Source organism: Suricata suricatta, chromosome 8, assembly GCF_006229205.1.
Source record: "Suricata suricatta isolate VVHF042 chromosome 8, meerkat_22Aug2017_6uvM2_HiC, whole genome shotgun sequence".
Lineage (NCBI taxonomy): Eukaryota > Metazoa > Chordata > Mammalia > Carnivora > Herpestidae > Suricata > Suricata suricatta.
This window is the reverse complement of record NC_043707.1, coordinates 47705176-47727277: the sequence shown is the minus strand read 5'-3', so window position 1 is coordinate 47727277 and position 22102 is coordinate 47705176. Positions and strand designations below refer to the sequence as shown.

Sequence of the window (22102 nt, the reverse complement as noted above, 5' to 3'; positions counted from 1 at the left end):
AAAAAACAAGTAACGTAAGAAATGTTGCTTTTTAAAAACTGTCAAACCATCAACAAACCACCTACCAGAATTCTATCTGTATGGCAATTTGTTAATCATAAGTTATTTACCTATTATTACTAAAGCAGATAAAACGTATCTTCTTCCTTGCAAGAGTTACCTACAATTCAGGACAGCAATTTACTTGAAAATAATCTAGCTGATAACAAAGACACAAAATTTAGGACTGTATTCATTTGACTTCAAGTGAGTAAGGTGTTACTATACTACTCTCTGTGGTATAGTGCTATACTATATTTTTGACCTATGAGGTCAAAAGACCTATAACCTTTTGAAAGATTTTATAGATTCTTATCCAATTCCATTTTGTTCTTCTAGAATAATGAAACTCTTCCTTAACAATAAGAGACTTAATTTTTCCCAAAGAAAACAAAACCATTTCTTTGAAAGAGTCATGTATCACAGTTTTTCTCAAGGGCAGCTCATCCTTTTCCTCAAAAAAATACTTAACCAAGTTAAGGCAAGTCATATTGCTGAGATGAGAAAACTCAACATTATATACTCTAGGCTACTTCTCAAGGTGAGCCACCAGCAAGGAGTTTATGATTTTACGGTTCTATATTTAATAGAGTCATATTATTAACCTACATTAATAATAAAATCAGAAAAAACAGTACAAATGCCCTTCCTAAATGTATCCCAAATATAGGCTGTTTATAATCATTTCCCACAAAATGTATTTAACTATAGACGACTTTCTATATTTGTATATTTCATTTCTCAACTTGTTCAAAAAGGAATATCCACTAATATTCTTAATTTATTATATTTAAGTATATACTTCTAATTATACACAGTAAACTTTCTTCTTTGGAGCTGCAGATGCAATCAAATTTTACTTCTGACAGAACTGCAGCAGAAAAAGATTTTTGAATCAAATCAGAAAAATCTCTTGGCAGGAAAAACAAAATAATAATACAAAACAAAACCAAAAAACCCCCAAAACTAATAATCCAAGACTTTATAGTTTGGAAGCTAACATACTTCATTAAACCTTTCACAGTTCTTGAAGATCAAACGGACATCAGCCACAAAGTCCTCTGGGTTTTGGTAGTGTTGGGAATGTTTTTTCTGAAGCTTCTTTTTCACGGTGGATAAATCCATTGGTTTCTTTATAATTTTATAGTAGTTTGGTATCTAAAGAAACAAATAAGTAAGAATAGATGAGGATTCTCCCAAAATGCCAAACAGTTTTATTTAAAAATGCATAGCATATTGATTTTAGGGGGGGAAATATGTTCATTATTGAGCTAGCTGCTTGCAAATTTTGGGCAGAGTGAATGTATTTTTAAATCTTTTGCCCCAATCATAAAAATCAAATCATATTCAGAATATGTGGCAGCCTTAATGGTTAGTGAAGGCCCCAAAGCTCTAACTTTAGTAAGGAGATTTGGAAAGAAAGCAATCAGCAGAGATAGACAACAACTACTGTTAAGGACAGATCTGGCTTATCAAAATTTTAGGACCCCTAAAGAGGTTTGGTTTTTTGTTTTTGTTTTTTTTAATAGGAAAGAAAACTAAAAAGATAACAAAATATATTATTATTCTTAGAATGTCATCTTTGAGAGTCTATAATTTTAGATCACAAAGAACTCTGAACATAAAATGACAGAAGGAGAAAGACTGTAAATAACACAATAAAAATTTTATTAACCCTTTAGTGATCATACCAGGAAGTTCTGGCCCCAACTTTTGGCCAAAACTTTGTAGCCTTGGGAAACAACTGAATTTGGAGAAGCTATTTAAACAGTTCATGAGAAGAAGTGTTTGAAAGTTATTTTCTACAATAAAGTTCCTGAACCTGAAGACAGACTTCCTAGTATCAGATGAATACTATTTGCACAAAATACCTTCCTCGAGTTTGGGTGTTTGGTGCTTTAAAATTCATTTCTGAGGGACACTTGGGTGGCTCAGTCAGTTAAGTGTTCCACTTTGACTCAGGTCAGGATCTCACAGTTCCTGAGTCTGAGCCTCACACCAGGCTCTGTGCTGACAGCTCAGAGCCTGTTTCAGATTCTGTGTCTCCCTCTCTTTCTGCCCCCATTGTCTCTCCATCTCTCAAAAATAAATTAAAAAACACTAAAAAAATTTTTTAATAATACAATTCATTTCTGAGCCTACCCAGTAAACAAGTCTACTATTTAATATTCTATAACAGACCTGGTATTTAATAATATCTTAATTCAACTGATGGTGAGCAAATAAAATGTGTGTAGCATGTTCTCATTCCATTTGTGAAGCACTGATCACCCTTGATATTCCTTTAGAACTTTTATTCTTTACAAAAGTCTTCTTTAAAATAAACAAAGAGCACTTACAAAATTTCCAGTCTTTTCTTAATCTTGACTGTTTATAAAAGAGAGCTTATCTTCAGAATATAAGAGCCAGTGTGAAAGATTCAATTTTATAGTTTTATTCAAACTAATACACAGAGATTGTTTTCTCCCCCAAAGTACAGAGCCTCGAGTCACAAAACTGGAATTTTAGAAATCTAGTCTAATACCCCCATGGTACATTTAAAAAAGTAGAGGCAAGGTGCCTGGGTGGTTCAGTTGGTTAAGCACCCGACTTTGGCTCAGGTCATGATCTCACAGTTCTTGTGTTCAAGCCTCACAGAGGGCTCTGAGCTGTCAGCAGCTGGAGCCTGCTTCAGATTCTGCATCTCCCTCTCTCTCTCCCCTTACCCCTGCTTGTGCTGTCTTTAAAAAAAAAAAAAAAAAAAAAAAGCAGAGGCAGAAAATTATGTAATTTCCTCCCAAGTCTGATGGCAGAGCTGGGAGGTCTTTTGACGCTTGATCTAAAATTTTCCATTATACCTATATCCCTTTATGTCCATCCTAAAAGTGAAAGAGGACACGGAAATTAAATTCATTAAGTTTTCACAACAGCAACAGAACCTTTAATAAGTAAAATGTAAGTTTAACAAGTGAGTCTCATATCCATTTAGCCCTAATAAATTTTCAGATTGGGGCGCCTGGACGGCTCAGTCAGTTGAGTGTCCGACACTAGATTGTGGCTCAGGTTGTGATGGCAGGGTCGTGGGACTGAACTCCATGTCAGGCTCTATACTGAGCATGGAGCCTGCTTAAGATTCTCTCTCTCCCTCTCTCACACCCTCTGCCCCTCTCCTCCACTCGTGCTCTCTCTTTCTCTAAGTTTCAGATTAATAAGTACACACAACATTATCAGGTACTATGCTATGTCATTCTATAAAGGTATCACATACGGCCTTGGAATATCCAAATGGGGTAAGAAACAGTATTAGGAAACTTGAACCTTGGAGAGGTTGAGGAAATTATTCAAGAAGTCTGAGACAAGAAGTTGTAGGGCCAGAGTCCACATTCTTAAGTCTTATACTAGGCTTCTTCACCAAGATGTCCTAAAGTAAACAACTCACCGAAGCAGGAACCGGCTCCTGGAATTCAATACTTAATTCATGGCAATAGAGGTAAAGCAGAAGACGTTCACATTTCTGGCCCCAAAAAAGAAAGGAAAACTCATGAAATAGTTTTTCCCCTAATAAGATATTCTTGAGTAAAAGAACTTTATCACTACAAAGTTTTACTACAATAAACTGAACATATATGCCTCCTACCAATTGACTCATTTAATTAAATACACACAACTGAGGTAAACTGTCTTGTTTCCAATTCAGTTGTGAAATTATCTTCTTCTGTTCTACTTTAAATCAATTTCTGTTCTACATTAATTTATTGAAGATAGAGTGCTTTTGTTCTTAGATGATGACCAAGGTAATTTATCTACTAATGACTATACAAATCCAAAGGAGTCAAAAAAAGCAACATTTAGCATTTTGTACAAAATTTTATAGATTACCTAGGTAATGTGGAGGTGCATAGCTAGATAACTACAGAATCCCTAATATATCCAACTTATTTGACACTTACCCTTTGGTCCACGGGGCTTAACCCTTGTGCAGTTTTCCCCTTCTTACTATGTTGCAAATTATCACAATCATATTCAACTTCTGGTTTCCCAATATCTCTGCAAAATGTGCATATCCAATCCCCACTAAAGAGGGAAATTGGCAATTAGTTCATGGAATTTTAACAAAACCCACTCTGAGAGAAGCCAGTTCTCCAGAGTTAAGTCTCCAGTTTGTTTTCTTTCCTTTCTGGTTTTTGAGGGGAAGAGAGGCTCTATTCTTGTCAGACTTCATGAAGTGAAGTTGTATGATAAAAGCTTCCCAAAACTTACCCCAGTCTTTCTTTAATTAATTACTTTCTAGAAAGCTTTATAAAACTGGTATCCCGGCATTTCAAAAGGGACCTCTTCCTAGCAGAAAGCTGATGATCAGTACCTGCAGCATGAGACCACTGACCCCAGTATTACCTCACAATGACCCCATCTCATGGATAAGAATACAGGATACAGAACTCCTGGGGTATCCAATACTGTTTTGGCATGTAATAAGTATGCCAAAAATAAAACAAATCTTCCTCACAGCCAAAAGCCAAGAATACAGAAACAACTCTCTAAGTGCAAACCTTACCTTTTAAATCTGCTCAGTCTACTGTTTGTTTACATCAGGATTACCATCAGACCATAAATTCCAAAAGGATTCACTCCCTGTAATTCTCCCCATCTCTCCCCCACCGTACAGAAATTTTAAGTCTAGAGATTGTACTAGTCTGTGCCAACAGTTTCAAAGCCATCAGCCTTTGGGAGAAAGCACCCAGTGGCAAAATCCTAACATTCCAGCAGATGTTACTACTCAAAGGGAAGAAAAATATAAAAAGCCTTAATTACAACACCAAAATGCTCAATGCTTTTCTTTTATAAAATAGAAAAGTAAAAGAAGGCCCTTATTACATCTCGGCAAACGACTGTACCTCCTTAGACTTTTCTGAAGATTCTTCAGAAAAATATTCCAGCACTGTTTACATAGATCTACCACTTTTCTAATCCAAAAGGTTGAAATTTTCAAAACAGGTAGTATTTATTCAACTAAAATCACTGCTTCTCAGGAATCTGAGAGGAAATGTGAATGCTGCATCTACAGACAGAAGAAAAGCTGAGCTTTCCCATGAACATTATTAATTGTTGCTTTAAAGGAAATCTGGGGGTAAAGGTTTGAGAAGGTAGAACGTGGTCTCTGAAATCAACTGGAGATAAAAATGGCTTGAGTACAACTTGCTAAATGGAAGGGATAAAAAAGCTCTCTGAACCCCAACTCTAACACTTAAGAAATGAAACTAATCCATGAAAATCTGTGAAGTGTGCAAGCTAAATTAGTTTCCTAGAGAATTAAGACCAGTCCACAAATTTCATAACCCAGCCCGGCACATCTGTCCCACTGTAGGAGCTAGTCACCAGCTTGCCTTGAATGCTCACCAATGTATGTTTTAAAGCTGGAAACCAGATACAGAGCTGCCAGGGGGTCAAAGAGTATGAGGACAATGCTCATGTTTTCCTCAATCTTTATTTATCTTCATCCCAAGTTCTTCTCTTCTAAATAAGGAATTCAGTAACTCTCCATTCCAAAGTTCATGACTGGAAGACATTCCGGCTAAATGACAGAAGGAAGTCTGAGAAATGTGCACACAGTGCTCCGAGCTGGGACTACCAACTACCTGCTTCTGTGCTCAAGAGGAAGATACAACTATAAACCTCAAGATGTTGAAGGTGTTCCTACAAAGTACTTGTTTTTTCTTTAAAATGCCTTTCGAGAGCTTTCAAACATTAGAACTGTAAGGTCTGCGTAAGATCCAACAGAGCTGCCTTCCAACTAAATAATATTCTTAAATAAAATTATTGTAGACCCTACTAAGACTGATTGCAATAGATAAAAACTTCAGCCTCTATAGGAAATCAACTACCATCTCCAACATCCCAGAGAGTTTTACCTACTTTGCTTACGCTAAGTACAACCTGAAGGCCAGGAAATAGTCTATTTTTTTAATCACACTATTTAGATCTTGGACATTTTACCTACCATTCACCTGTTAGTTTCTCTAGAAGGTTAATACCAAAGGAACAACAGGCTCCCCATTTTACAGAAATACTATGCATTGCTTACCAAGTCCATTTGCATGAATAACTTTCTGGTTTTTACCTTTCAGCTTATATAAATAAGAACCAAAAAAAGTCAATTATTTCACTGGTACCTTGGAAAGCTAAGAAGTGTTGGAACATGACAAGTTAGATGAAAGACCTTTGGACATTTTTCACAGCACAAGAGATCCCCTCCATTTTGGCAGACAGCACACCAGTCTTCATTTGGGTCATCGTCTTTGCTGTTGCCATCTCCTCCAATCCTTGCCGACCTGTGTACGAGGCTTCGAATCGGGGACTTTCCATTAACAAGGCTGCTGAGCCCTGACTGTTTGCAGCTTTCATTTGTATCTGCAGGTTCAGTTTTCACATGGTTTTCCAGGCTTGCTAATGCATCCAGCTCACTCTCTAGATGCAGGTTGGTTGAGAGAGGTGGTGTCAAGCTACTCTCAGGACTGCTCAACTAAAACAAAACAAGGACAAATTCTTGAAGACTCTCTCTCTTTTTTTTTTTTTAAAGTAGGCTTCACACCCTGCATGGAGCCCAACATGGGGCTTGAACTCATGATCCTGAGATCAAGACCTGAGGCTGATACTCAACTGACTAAGCCACCCAGATGCCCCTCTTGAAGAATCATTTAATCCTTATTGTATGCAGTGTGTGCGTGAAACTAAGAAGTTATGTCAATACACACACATGTATACTGACATAATTTAAAATGAATCTGGAAATGGCATTATGACATAAAAGAACAAAAATAAGCCCCAAATTATTTAGGCGTGTTAATTTATGATTTTATAGAGTATGCTCTAATATTGTTCACTTGGATAATAAGAAAACTAATTAAGCTGCTATGCACATTGATTGGAAAGTGAGTATAGGATTACACTTTTCCTAAAGAGAGCTGACTTTGGTATCCTACTTTCACATGAGAATCTGCTGTATAGCTTCTAAGAAATGTTACTCTGCCTACGTATCATTTTACTAAGGATGGAAGATTGTGATAACTGTAAAAGAAATCTTTCACCAACCCTTTTGCACCCAGTTTTCTGAGGGTACTTTTCAAATCAGGTATTGGATGAAGATGTGACATTACTCCCAACACAAGGCTAAATTTAAATCCTTTGTGCTCTAAATATACAAATACTGTGTTAAATAAATATGCTAACACACCTAGTTGAAAATTCTATGTGCCAATCATGTAGACAATGATACTTAAGCCTGGCCAGGAAGAAAAAGCCAAGACCAATATTTGGGCGTGCACGCGCACACATGTGTGCGGCAGACTGCCTTCATTCTATATTATACATTTAATCAAATGTCCTATCTGAGAATCTATATAATAGTTAATAATTCGTAAGCCAAAGGCAATCTTCCTGTCACAAAACTCTGTGATCATCAAACTTTCTCCATGTCAGCAGTCCTACTCCTGAGCTGACAGATCCAGTCAAGGATCTTTTGTGGCCTAACACTCAATTTGACTACTGAGATGATATTAATAAAGTCAGAAAAAGAACCCAACTTATAATCATGACAAAAATACTGACCGATTACAAACTAAAAGATCATTTGAAATGAGTCCTGAATACAATTAAATCTTTTTTAACAAATCACAGTAGACACTGCAATGAAAAACTGGGTTATAAAGATAAATATTCCAAACTAAATAATATGCAGAGTCTAATGTGCAGAGATGGAAGTACCCGTGCAGTGGCCCTCAAATCCCTGCCAGGCCCCAGTGGGAGCTCACCATGCATGCACTCCTCCTGCCATCCTCTGTCTTCTCTTGTTTCACAGCTCCTGAAAAGCTACATATTTCATCTTCAGTCCCAGGTTCCTGCTTGACCTTTACTTGATCAGACTTGAAACTAAGACTTGTCTTCTCTGCAGTTCTTCCTGATGACCCACAGCTAATAAAAAATTTAAAAATGTCACCTAAGTTTGAGTGTACAATGTACAAAAAACCAATTCTATGAAAAGTAGAATTGTTCATTAAAGTGAAAACAAGACAATGTAGTAATGTTCTAGAAGGATATGCATAATGCAGGTAAAATAAATGTGATATAACCTTACCTTCAAATTCTTTACAAACATAGATCAAACTATGAAAAGACCCCAAAGATCTATTTAATGGTATGAGACACTTACGCTAAATCATTTAAGAAATCTAGTAAATAACCATTTTCCCTGGCTAGTTAATACAGAATATCAGTGATTGCTTTTCTTTATAAAAGCAGTTTGGGGCATTTGGTTGGCTCAGTCGGTTGAGTGTCTGACTTCAGCTCAGTTTACAGTTTCGCGAGTTTGAGCCCTACATGGGGTTGTCTGTCTGCTGTCAGCACAGGGCCCACTTCAGATCCTCTGTCCCCCCTCTCTCTCTGCCCCTCCTCTGCTCATATTCTCACAAAAATAAATAAAACATAAAAAAATAAAATAAAAGTTTCAATTCTTTTCGGCCCCCAAACATCTGTAGAAAACATTAAAAACAGTGGTTCATGAAGCATCCTCAAAGGAAATTCTATTTTAGCTTTTGAGGGCAGGAAATTGGGAGAAGGGTTTAACAAGCAGTCAACAACCCAGAATATCCTTTTATGAACCAACAAAATGATAGGCTAAGAGGACAGGTATATGACTAATCGGCTCTATCTAGACCACAGAGTAAAACCACTGACAAGAGAAGTGAGTAACTGATAAGACCGTTTTGCTACTAAGAATGAACACATTTTCACTTAATCTGTACTTTTTTCTAAAAGTACTGATTATTTAAAGTATAATTAAGAAGTCAAGTAAGTATTTTAATGGAACTAGTCTTCAGAATAGACACACACACACAAATAAAAAACACCATTCAAGGGTGCCTAAGTCGCTCGGTAGGTTAAGCGTCCAACTCTTGGTTTAGGCTCAGGTTGTGATCTCAACAGTTTCCTGAGTTAGAGCCCCATGGAGACCCTCCCTCCCTGCCTGCCCCTCCCCCACTCGGGCTGTCTCTCTGAAAACAATGTTTTAAAAAGTTTATTAAAAATAATTCATGTATCTTAAATCTTTCTTGCATTGTACTAAATCACCCAAAATATAAAAATCAGTCAACATTTATTCTATTTTATGTTAACACACTTTACACACCACCCCCATTTCTTAACTCTGTCTACCAAAAAGGCGTAAGAAACAATTAAGAAGCAATGAATGCCCCTAATGCCCAGAAGACAGTCTCCAAGCACTATTTTCTCATTTACACGATCAAGATTTCTTAAAGAAATGGTGATCTGTAGGCCTGAGGCAGGAAATATATTAGACAAATCTGGAATATCATTTCATAACAGGAATAAAGAAGTTTCCAAAGACTACTGGGGTTATACCAAATGACCAATGAGCCAAACAGCCAAATATGGAATAATTTAACCCATCAATAAAAATGACATCCATAATAGTTTTGAACATATAAAATGTTTAAACATATGAGTTCATGAAAGTAATAATGAACTCATTGGTCACTGTTGGAAGGTGCTGGGAACCAACTCACTATTATGACAGAAAAGTTTCTCTTTACAGAAATATTCTAAACCAGTAAACAAAAAGAAATAACACAATAATTAAAATATCATTTTTCAACCAGTTAAAAAAAAAAAAAAGAGCTAGGCAATGATCATTAATAGTTGCTATCACAAACAGAATCAACCAAACCTTATATGCCCTGACGGAAGTACATGACACCACCAATGAAGTATTCTTCCTACCCACTCTTCCCCCAAATCAAACCTAAATCTGATCAAACCTCCTCATCAAAATTATCAATAGAGAGGGAAAAAACAGCACCTGGTGTAATTAAATGACGAAGTGGGGAAAACTCTGTTTTGAGAAACAATACATTTTCTTCCAACATACAATCTGATTTTGACCTCAACATATGTGTGGATGGCAATGTACACAGAGCTTATTTTAATTCTATTTAAAGAAACCATTTTTTAAAAAGGGATGGGAAAAATGGGGAAATCTGTACATTAACCATATCTCTGCTGATGTTAAAGAATTAGCTATTTAATTTTTCTTAGGTGCAACAATGGTTCTTTGGTTATAAATTTTTTCAATTCTTTAAATGATATACATTGAAATAGTCCAAGTAAAATGTAAGATATCTGAGGTTTGCATCAAAATAATCCAGACCAGGGGAAATGTCTGAGAGTACAGAAGAAATAAGAATGATCACAACTTGGTCACTGGTAAGGCTGAGTGATAAGCATATGAGTTCAATGTAATATTCTACTTTTTAAACTACGTATTTAAAATTTTTCTTAATAAAAAGGGGGGAAAGCCCACTAACCATGTTAAAACTCACCTGCCTCGACTGCCAGTACTAGAGGTACTAGGGGGTCTCACAGGTGTGTGAGAATTGGATAAACCTGGAAAATAATACATCAGAATAAGTATCAACGCAAGGAAGAATATTCAGAATTCTACCTGCTATTTATAGAATTAAAGATTACTATGACGCGATTCAGCAATTCTTAGAAATCAGGCCTAGCCTTAATGTCATAATCAGGGAAGGCAGGTGTAACCCTTGGCACATACCAACCAGTTTCTGTCACCTGAGCCCAGACATGATTCTCAGAATTCCTCTCAGAGCAAGACTATCCAATCAATGAAAACTACCAGATCAAGAAAAAGCTATTTACCATCCCACTCGAAGTGATCTGGCAATACCTTTCTTAGATTCCTGATATTTATTTTTTCTTTTAGAAGTCCTAGAATAATTATATGAAACCTTAAAAATTCTACAACTCGGAAATTGTATTAATGATCCCTCTTATGAAAAACTCACACTTAAATTTGAACTATTTTTACTCCAGAAATAATGAGGTGGTATGTTTCTGTTTCAGTAAGAAATAAGTAACATTTAATTAAATAAAAAAATATACTCTGTAACCACTTGTGCACTGTCAATCTATTGAGAGTTGCTTTAATCATTTATTCGTTCGTTCATTCATGATAAACAGGGTTAATAAAACAACTGGGATTTCTAAAGAGATCTGTAGGGGTGCCTAGGGGGATCAGTTAGGCAGCCGACTTCAGCTCAGGTCATGATCTTGCAATTCATGAGTTCGAGCCCCGCGTCGGGCTCTGTGCTGACGGCTTGGAGCCTGGAGCCTGCTTTAGATTATGCATCTCCCTCTCTTTCTGACCCTCCCCTGCTCATGCTCTGTCTTTCAAAAATAAATAAATGTTTAGGAAAAAAAAAAAAAAAAAAGGAGAGAGATCTGTACCTCCTAAACTTGATTAGTCACAATGTGAACAGTTTCCAATAAATTTTTTATTTTAAAATCGCAATTTGAAAATTCACTTCCCTTTTGTCTTTTATTTAAAAAAATTTCAAATTTTCATTATCTTACAAGTTTTAAATTTAGGATGAAACCAAAGAACTCTCCAACTGACCATCTGTATCGTAAAGTATAAGACATGGTAATAAAATGCATCTGCAACTCCAGCAAAGGATGTGAATACAGCTGGAGCTTAGGAAGGGGTAATTAACAGTTCTGAACAGCATACATTACAGATACAGATTACTTCAGTTAGTTGAAAACTGCCAACTTATTTTTGAAAAAAAATAAGTAGAACAATCAGGAAAAAAATATATGCTATGATACTATGATGGTTACTTTTATATCAACTTGGCTAGAATATAACTACCGAGTTGTCTGGCCAAACACCAGTCTAGACGATGCTGTAAAGGGATTTTTAGATGTGATTAACATTTTAATCAGTAGATTCTGTCTCAGCAAATCAACCTCCACAATTTGGGTGGGTCTCATTGTATCGTTGGAAGACCTTAGAGAAAAGACTAAGGTACCCAGAGGAAGAAGGAATTTTGCCTCCAAACTCAAGACTTTAACATCAACTTTCCCTTGGGTCTCCAGCCTGCCAACCTGTCCTATGGCTTGCCAGTCCTAACAGTCATGTAAGCCAATTCCTTAAAATCTTCCTCTACATAAACCCTACACACACATACACACACCTCTCTTATTGGTTCTGTTTTCCTGGAGAACCTTAATACATACACAGCTGACCCTTTAAACAATTAGAGTTATAGACATCGACAACACCCCCAACAATGCAGTTAAAAACCGCATATAACTTTTGGCTCTTTAAAAACTTAACTACTAATAGTGTACTGCTGACCAAAAGCCTTACCAAGACTATAAACAGTCAACATGTATTTGCATGTTACATATACTGTGTTCTTACAATAAACTAGAGAAAAGATATTAAGAAAATCATAAGGAAGAGAAAATACATTTATAGTACTGCACTTATTGAAAAAAATCCACATAAACCTGTTTTCAAAGGTCAACTATAATGACAGATACCTTTTTTACAGTGTTAAAGAAACGAGGCAGTCCCTCTGATGGCTTTACCTGATGATCCTGGAGACAGGGCAGAGGGTCCTGGGGAGGGGTTCATGGTGCTTGTTGGCTGTGGGGGTAGGTGACTGCCTGAGATGTATCTACTTAGTAGATTATCTAAACTACTTGAACCAGCGTCTTCCAACTAAAGAAAAGAAGGAGATGGTAAATTTCCTTTGATTAAAGTAGAGGAGAAACTATTAATTAGTATAATCATTTATGTTCACAATTTACTAACAGATTATTTTATCAAACTTGGCTTAATTGCTGCTTCCCCTGGGGACCCACAATGGTTTAAAGTTTATGTGAACAAAGCTATAATTAATGTTATTCAGCGAATACCCGGCAGCTCAAGAGAGAACCTGATAATCCACTAAATCCTTCATGTTCTACTAGGAAAATAGCTCTGACACACACTGACTCTTTTGCCTTTTCTAAAATTTGACAAAGAATCCTATTTATCAGTATTCTTGTCCCATCTTCCTCTCATTATTTCAACATTTAGAGTCCTGCCGGAATCACTCACCTGAATAGAAACTTAATCAAGTCAGTGCCTAATTTTAAAGCTTTAAAAAGATTTTAGACTCAAATGAAAGCCCTTAGCCTAGGGCATAAGGCTCCTTATTATACCAAGAAAGGGGGCAGTCCAAAGGAGAACTGGGCCCTTTTCTCATTAATAGGAAAGACAGTAGGTTAAAGTCAGAGGACTGGACAACTTACACATCAATTTCCTCTCTTTAAAACCTCCCAAGAGGCGCCTGGGTGGCTCAGTCAGTTAAGCGTCCGACTTCAGCTCCGGCCATGATCTCACAGTTCGTGAGTTTGAGCCCGGCGTCAGGCTCTGTGCTGACAGCTAGGCCTGGAGCCTATCTTTGAATTCTGTGTCTCCCTCTCTCTCTGACCCTCCCCTGCTCACGCTGTCTCTCTCTCTCTCTCTCTCTCTCTCTCAAAAATAAACAAAATATTTTAAAAAATAAAATAAAACCAATTATACTGAAGAACTATGATGACGAAATAGAAATTATTTACGTAAAAAACCGTAAATACTACTTAACGATGAAAACTACCATAAGAAAAACTGAATACTATTCCACAACAGGTGGTCAAACTATTCTTCAATAACTGCCCATCTTTTTGCTTTTTTGGTCTACTTGTGCACACTTGCCCCTTTTAATCTCTCATGAACTATCTTCCTACTATCTCTAGGGATAGTGGGGAAAGAATCAGACTTACAATCTGAAGTATGAGCTTTGAACTAAAATTTTTCCATGTACTAGTCACTAACTTCTCTTACTTTCAGCCATAAAATAGGGGTGTCATTATCACAAGAGGGTTTCACGTATTAAAATGATAATACTGCCTGTGAAAGTGCTTTGTAAACAATGTTTATAACTTAGAAATTTTATTCTTTTACAGATACATCCCCAAATTTCCCATCCTATACTGTCCAGTCCTCTCAGCACCAATACAACTAATGTTCACTCAGCCAAAAAAGCCCTCTCCTAATATTAGGGAAGCAGTAAGATTAAGAGAATTCGTGATGAGTTAGTGATTTTGAAACAATTTGAAGTTAAAGAAATATCCTTTAAAACTCTTATAAAATCCATAAAAATATTAAATTCAATCAAGGGTTCTAGTGTCTTAGTAATTGTAATTACACTATTCCTTGCTCCCATGCTAGTACTGGACTCTGAGTACCTTGTATAATGCAGAAGAGGATGACTCAGTATAACCTTCAAAGGTTACACAGGATTGATGAATAAAATGCCTTCTCTCAAGTCGTTGCCGCCTTGGCTGGATGAGGACATGCAGTCTGCTGTGCCCACTCCTCCCACCCACTCTCGTGATGCCCACAAGCAGATCTACCCATGTGAACAAGTAGTTCAACAAGCACTATGAGTACCAGAATGTCATGCTACCCAGAGAACTTTCCAAACAAGTATGTAAAACCCATCTGATGTCTGAAGAGGACTGGAGGAGACCTGGTGTCCACAAGAGTCCAGACTGGGTTCATTACATGATTCATGAGTCAGAATGACGTATTCTCTTAAATAACCGCTTCCAAAATGTCAACAAAAATAAAGTGTATCTGGGAATCATTAAATACACCTTTTTCAAATTTAATATATATGTATGTGAAGGAGTATTCGGCGAGTACTTGAAAAATGTACAAATTGTTCATCAAATCATTCATCCGTAACTGTGCATGAGCTGTACTCTTCACTGCAACAAGAGCTCAGTTAAACATTGCTGTAAGTAACTTACTATAGGTTTTTTGTTTTTTGTTTTTAAGTAATCTCTACAACCAATGTGGGGCTTAAACTAACAACCCCGAGATCAAGAGTTGCATGCTTGGGGCACGTGGGCAGCTCAGTCGTTTAATAAGCATCCAACTCTTGGTTTTGGTTCAGGTCATCATCTCTCAGCAAGTGAGTCTGAGCCCCAAGCTGGGCTCTGTGCTGACAGTGTGGAGCCTGCTTGTGATTCTCTATGCACCTCCTCTGTTCCCTCGCTCTCTCGCAAAATAAATAAATATTACTAAAAAAAAAAAAAAGGGAGAGAGAGAGAGAGAGAGAGAGAGAGAGAGAGAGAGAGATGCTCCACTGACTGAACCAGCCAGGCACAGGCACTTCTCTAAGGTGTTTAAGATAAAATTTCTTCTAGTCAGTTTTCCCCTTATTATATGTGTCTGCCTTTGTTGCCTCAGTTAAATAAAGCTTGTATGTTGCACTAAAAAACTATGTTTAGCAAAAGGCTTTCAATTCAAATGAATTCATGAAATTTCAGAAGGCAATGAAAGACATACGACTTCAGGAAACACTACAGGTGAAAGAGGCAGACGCTCGGAGGCCCTTCCACTCTTCACTGCCTGTCTCAGAATGCCTGCCTCCTCCCGCAAATGCCTGATATCTCGGCCTTCCAACCCTTTTTTTCTCAATCCAACCTGTTTGCACAAGGGGTACATCATCCCTTTGGGACCTAACAGAAGAGTGGCAAAGAGGTGACCGCACCTGGGTCCTGGGCTCCTCTGTGGATCCAAATTCACAGCAGGAATGCTTTATCTGACACAAGGTTTGTCCGTTTACAGGTGGCAGAAAGATTAGCAAAGCTGACATCTTATACCTTTAAGATACGGACTCATGCTAGTTTCAGCACACATAACTCTAACTTTATTTATTTTTTTGTTTTTAGCCCACATAACTTAAAAATCACATATTTAATATTCTACTCTTGGGAAATTTCAAAAAATGTTGTTGCTAAATTTAATCAACAGGTTTTCAATCTCTCATTCAACCTAAATACAAACCTGTATGGGTGGAATGTCTGGCAGCGATGGAAGGTTTTCGGGATTGGTAACCGAGGGGATCAGCTCTATTGCTGTGACAGACGGGCTGGTGGGACCTCGATTTGCATTTGCCAGCGTAGCTGTAGTCGGGCTGGTTGGATTGACCGCGGTGTTGTGGACCGACACAACAGGAAAGGGTCCAGCATGCCCTGGGTTCGAGTGCTGTTAGGAAAACAGAGGTTATCATTACTTGATCTGCCAGGATATCCTAATGTGAACTACACCTTTACAAGAATTTTTAGCTTTGGAAGGATACACAAATGTCTGATACCTGTAGCTGAGAAACAAAGTAAGCCGTATCTTACAGTAGCCAAGCCAACCTAAGTACATTGATGAAGCAACAAAGAACAAAGAATATGTATCTGAAATGTGTGTGTATGGATAGAATGCAATGTTATTCAGCCATAAAAAATGAGGCAATTCTATCATTTGCCACAGCATGGATGGACCTTTGAAGGTATTATACTAAGTGAAATAAGACATAAAAACAAATACTACATCATCTTACTTATATATGGAATCTGAAAACAAAAACAAATTCACATAAAATGAGTTCAGGCTTGTGGTTTCTAGAGGTAGAGGGTGGAAGAAGGGGGAATGGAAGGTGGTCAAAAGGCAAAAGGTTCAAACTTCCAGTTATAAGATAATAAGTAATAGGGATATGGCATACAATATGACAACGGGTTTAAATATACAGGATTGCTAGTAAGAAAGTAAATTCTAATTCTGTGTCTCCATCTCTCTGTCCCTTCAGCTGCTTGACTCTATCTCTTTCTCAAAAATAAACATTAAAAAAATTTAAAAAACAAAAAAGGAAATCCTGAGAGTTCTTATTACAAGGAGGAAAGAAGTTTTGTTTCTTTTCTTTTTATTGTATCTATATAACATCATGGATACTAGCAGAACCTACTGTGGTAAATCATTTCGCAATATATTAAATTTATAGTGATGTACATCAATTATTAGTAAAACTAGGAGAAAAAAGCCTTCTCCAACTTACCAAAAAAGTAATAATAACTTAAACTTAGCCTTTTTGTTTTCCTACTCATTTTTGTGTACTGTTTAGGAAAAAGAGATTTGCCATTATTTTCAACCTGCCAGCCTGGTGGTATGATGTTATTACAAACAAAGATGATCTAGAAGCCCAAAGTTTTCAAACATCAGGCCAGGAAAGCCACTGTTCTGTTTATATTCGTCTTTGACTCTTCTTGTCTTTTTAAAAATATAAACAATTGTGAGATTGTATATTATATAACTGATATAAGTATGGAAAAAAATATACAAAAGGAAATATGACATCAATTCCTGATTGCAATAATCTGTGATTCTACGCAAATCAGTAATTTAGAAATGTGGTTAATACCTCACCTGTCTCATTTTAAGGGACTAGTATGAGGATCATTTAAGATAATACAGATGACAATCTTTGGGAAACAAATTATACATATATAAATAATTAGAATTTTTAAACACTGAAAATTCTAACATTCACTTATTTCTGTAGGACCCCTTAAGTCTGATTCTGCAGCTTCTGCATTCTTCCAAAGGGAGTAGCTACCCACTGGTAATACTTGTGGGCTTTCCATGTACTCATGGGTACATGGGTATGTGAACACTTTTATGGAAACCAATGTCCAGATCTTCAACCTTCATATGTACTTTTTTCTAAAGAAAACCCAATTTCCCTAGGAATGTGCTAGTCTACAGGCTCTCCTCTTCTACTTCCATAATTGCCCTTCTACCCCTCCCCTAAAACAGCACACCTCTGATTCATTCCAAATCTTATCTAACACACTGCCCTGGAGCAGAAAATACACTTAGAAAGATAAGCAAAGATACAAGTGTTAAGATGATGAAAAAGTGCCCACCTCAAAAACCTGGGTTAACAAATCTCTGAGTGAGTTCTGATACAAGATGACCAACAAAAACAAAAGACGTGAAGAAATTATCAACTGATAAAAAGATTTATTAAGTAGTACTGATAGCTCATTCTGAGTTTCAGTTTAAAATCTGCAAAAGTTCAAATTCAGGAAAGTGAAAAAATTATTTTAATTCCCAGATACAGGTTTTTATAAACAGGCTTACCAAGCATCATAAAACAAAAACCAGAAAAAACAGTAATAAAAACTGATATTGAATTCTGACTAACTAACAAGTAACAGACACAAATATATACACAGTGACTGGGTAGCTCAGTCAGTTAAGCACCTAAGCGCCTGACTCTTAATTTGGGCTCAGGTCATGATCTCACGGTTTGTGCAATTGAGCTCTGCCTCAGGCTCCGTGCTGACAGCATGGAGCCTGCTTGAGATTCTCTCTCTCCCACTTTCTCTGGCCCTCCCATGCTTGTGCTGTCTCCCTCTCTCAAAAATAATAAGCATTAATATATATACATATATGTGTATACACACACACACACAAATAAATGAATAGGAAAAAGGAAAAGGCTCCTTATATCTCATAAAGAAATGTGTATCTAGAAAATTTTTATTTATGTATCCTAATATTCTTAAACCATGTAAATATATTTATGTTGTTTAAACAACTGCACAGGAATTACTGTAATGAAAATTTGGTCCAAAAATTTTTTAAGCTTAATAACAGTTTGTCACTGGAAATACAAGAATTTTTAAATTGAGACAGTTTTCCCACAGAAAACTGCAACTGATTGATCTATATAGCTATCAAACGTAAGTATATTAAGAAAAAAATTCTATAGACAAAGTAGAAGAGAAATTCAGGTCCAAGGAGAAAAGAGAGAATAATAAATTTGGACTTTCATAAAAGAGCCTGTGGGGCACCTGAGTGGCTGTCAGTTAAGCGTCCGACTTCAGCTCAGGTCATGATCTCATGATTGGTGGGTTTGAGCCCCGCGCTGGGCTCTGTGCTGAATGCTTGGCTCAGAGCCTGAAGGCTGCTTCAGATTCTGTGTCTCCTTCTCTCTCTGACCCTCCCTGTTCATGTTCTGTCTCACTTTATCTCTCAAAAAATAAATGCAAAACAATAACAAAAGAGCTTACTATGGTATTTGGGATTCGGTGGATTGGTTTATAAGAATGATGAAAAGGTTTTAGTTTATAATGTCAATATCTACAATATGCGAGAAAATATGTCCATGGCAAAGACAGAATCTTTATTTTTAAATTTTTTAATGTGGTTTTTTTCTTTCTTTTTTTTTTTTTTTTGAGAGAGAGAGACAGAGTACGGCAAGGGAGGGACAGAAAGAGACAGAGACACAGAATCCGAAGCAGGTTCCCGGCTCTGAGCTGTGAGCACAGAGCCCAACACGGGGCTCGAACTCACGAACTGTGAGATCATGACCTGAGCTGAAGTCAGATGCTTAACTGACGGAGCCACACAGATGCCCCTATAATAGAATTTTTAAATGTCAGCCTTAAATGTGAGGCATATTTTCAGAAGTCTTTCCAGAGGTACTTGGGCCTACAAGTTGAAGAACCACTGTGCTGGGGCTATTTATCTAACTTTAGTATGCACACTGATCTGAGAGTTAGTAAAAGTTTCCATCTTTCTGAGTACTCTCTTACAAATTCTGATTTAGTGGCTATGCTTAGAATCTATTTTTGAAGAAGAGCCCACACTCAATCTGAGGGTTATTAAAGCATGCTTTGAAAAATATCACTATAACAGTTACATAATGAACTTTATTAATTTGTAACTAGAAATCATACGTAAAAGTAGCCTGATTTTATAGTCCTAACTCCTATTCAAATATAACCTACTATTAGGGCAAAAATCAGAAAACATGATTTTGATATAGACTTATTTTTAAGAGCAGGCGTTTCTATACCCTAAAAAAGAAAAATAAGCAGAGAGAAGCTATAACCAAATAAAAACATACAGCATAGATCTACTGTTTTCAAAGTCCTTTTTACAGATTAGGTTCATAACACGCATGGAAAGAACAGAGGCACAGTTCCAGAAAACTAAGGTTCTAGTCTTGACTGTTCCATGACCTCTTGTGATTTTGGATAAATAACAAGCTCCTTTGTTTTTTATTTCTGTAAAATGAATTGGTTGTATTCGATCAGAGGTTTTTAATATATAATGGGTTTAATGCCGTTAAAGAAGCCGTTAAAACTGAATTCGTGTGTATGTGTAATTTTGGGGGACAAAAAGATACACAACATTAATCAAATTTTTAAAGGTATCTATGGCTGACACGCCCCCCCCTCCCCCCAACGAACTGACTAAGAAAAACTATGTCTTTTAGTTTTAAAATGGTATGATTCTTACAAATGTAACTCTAGGCATACTTGTCTTTGGAGGTGTGGCTGCATCATGGAATACTGAGGGCCGCTGTGCCTGGGTATCCCTGGGATCCGGGCAGCGTTCTGAGCCAATCTCATCTGGTGGGCTTGGAAAGCGCCACAGTTCATGTTGCTTCTTTGCATTGTTTGCACACTGATCAATCTTGGAGGCTACAAAAGGTAGAAATTGCATTTACATAGTAATATTTTTTATAAACTTATCTTTCAAGGATAAAATGTTATGGTAAAAATCATTGTCAGGACAGAATGGCATAAAGTAAAAAGTGTAAATCACTGTCCCCATCTTTAGCCCAATCCCTTCCTCTCTTGTCTGTGTGTGTTTAAAGTTTATCAACATTAACTTATACAACCCTGGATTAATGGCTTTGATTTGGATGGGGATCGGGGCATGAGGAGAGATAGAGGGGTGGGAATGGTTTGAATAAATGCCTCAGGAATGTATCAGATCTTAGGTGAAAAAGTATCTGGCTCTCTGGCCCCAAACCACATGTGGAAAACACAAAATATCTGGAATGGAGGGATAAAAAACATTTGCTCCTCCACAGTCCTAGTGAGTTAGTTTCATATCCCATGTTAAGCATTTCCTTAGTGTCCTCTCTCACATCTCCCCCAAACCTCTACCAAACCCAGAGCAAATGTTTAAACTGTGACCTCTGAGCCCTGTCCCTGCGCTCATCCCACGAGGAGGCTTCAGAGCCTATGCCGATCGCGTGGCGCGGGAGGCTCACCTGCTGCTGCAGCAGCTGTGGGGCGGCTTGCCTCGGGTGCGGCGGCGTCGGCGTCGGTGTCGTCGGTGCAGGCGCGGGCGGCTGCTGCATCCTCATCTGCTGCAACTGCTGGTGCTTCTGTGCGTACACTTGCTGTTGCATGTGCTGGAGCCGAAGCTGTGCTAGGTTAATCTGTCCAGGGGTTTTACTAATGTGGTTTGTCCCTGGAGGAACTTGCCCAACTACAACATTAGGAGTATAACCAGGAGCTGGTTTACTCTCAATTACTAGATTACCTGAAGGATTTAAAAAATGAGAATAATGTGCACGTAAGCAATGAAATCATCCACTCTGAATTGTCATTATCTTTTCCTCTTCCCTTTGACAACTATCAGCACTCAGAGCTTCTGACAGTACAGCGGAGGTGGGAGGTAAGGTTTAAAGATGATGAAGACCAGAAACACAGTCTAAAGTCAAGTGACTTCTGAGTATTCAGAATAATGTATTATGCATTATTGTTTATTTATACAAATGTACAGAAAATTAAAGATCTGAAAGAGATATTACTGGAGGAGGAGCATCTAGTCGATCAAAATCAATTCTCCTGGACAAGATTCAAGGAGATCTAAGCTTGTTAATGCCAAGTCCACCTTCCTTTGAATTGCCAAAATGTTCAGGGCAGAGTGCTACATTGCTACAAAAGTGTCTTCTGTGGAAACACGGAACGTTTTAACCACTTATGTCCCTAGAAATGGCAATTTTCCTTGGTTCTCAGAGAACCCATTGTTTTCTGGGAATAGATAGCAAATTTTAGGAAGGTTTGATAAAAGGCAGAGTTGGCAAACCTTTCCTTTAGTGGGTCAGACAGTTTGGACTTTGCAGACCACATAATATCTGCCATATATTCTTTTATTTTCATTTATTTTTACAAACCTTTAAAATGTAAAAAGAACAAAAACTTAGCTACCCATGCCATACAAAACAGTTTGCTGATGCCTTATCTAAGCTATAGCCACATTTTAATATACACAAACATTACATTTTTACAGAAATCCATCTACCTCTGCATTTGCAGCTTCTAGTGGTTGAGAACTCGACCACTTTGAAAGCGAGTTTACTCAATCTGCAGACAGTTCTAACTGTTGGGAAGTTTTGGGTCAGTCCACACTGTGGACTAAAGTGAAGTCCATTTCCCTTCTGTGTGGAAAAGAGCTACTCTCATCTGTCAAACATTCCTCAATATGACTTCCACACACATCAGAATCCTGGAGGTGTCCTCCAGTAGACAA

The 22102-nt window shown here is 37.3% G+C and overlaps 1 protein-coding gene and 1 pseudogene across 1 annotated transcript in view; one reads left to right on the top strand and one right to left on the bottom strand.

The window, feature by feature from the left end:
• The window catches only part of TRIM33 (tripartite motif containing 33), a gene marked incomplete at its 5' end in the record, with an annotated part of 120481 nt that overhangs the window by 5420 nt on the left and 92959 nt on the right, over nucleotides 1–22102 (bottom strand). The window contains 10 exons of the mRNA XM_029945786.1: nucleotides 1045–1197; nucleotides 3458–3532; nucleotides 3969–4092; nucleotides 6189–6538; nucleotides 7827–7986; nucleotides 10410–10473; nucleotides 12484–12616; nucleotides 15779–15979; nucleotides 20092–20256; nucleotides 20835–21109. Of these exons, the coding sequence (XP_029801646.1) occupies nucleotides 1045–1197; nucleotides 3458–3532; nucleotides 3969–4092; nucleotides 6189–6538; nucleotides 7827–7986; nucleotides 10410–10473; nucleotides 12484–12616; nucleotides 15779–15979; nucleotides 20092–20256; nucleotides 20835–21109 (1700 nt within the window). The remainder of the gene's footprint in view (nucleotides 1–1044; nucleotides 1198–3457; nucleotides 3533–3968; nucleotides 4093–6188; nucleotides 6539–7826; nucleotides 7987–10409; nucleotides 10474–12483; nucleotides 12617–15778; nucleotides 15980–20091; nucleotides 20257–20834; nucleotides 21110–22102) is intronic.
• Nucleotides 14227–14553, top strand: LOC115299361 (annotated as a pseudogene).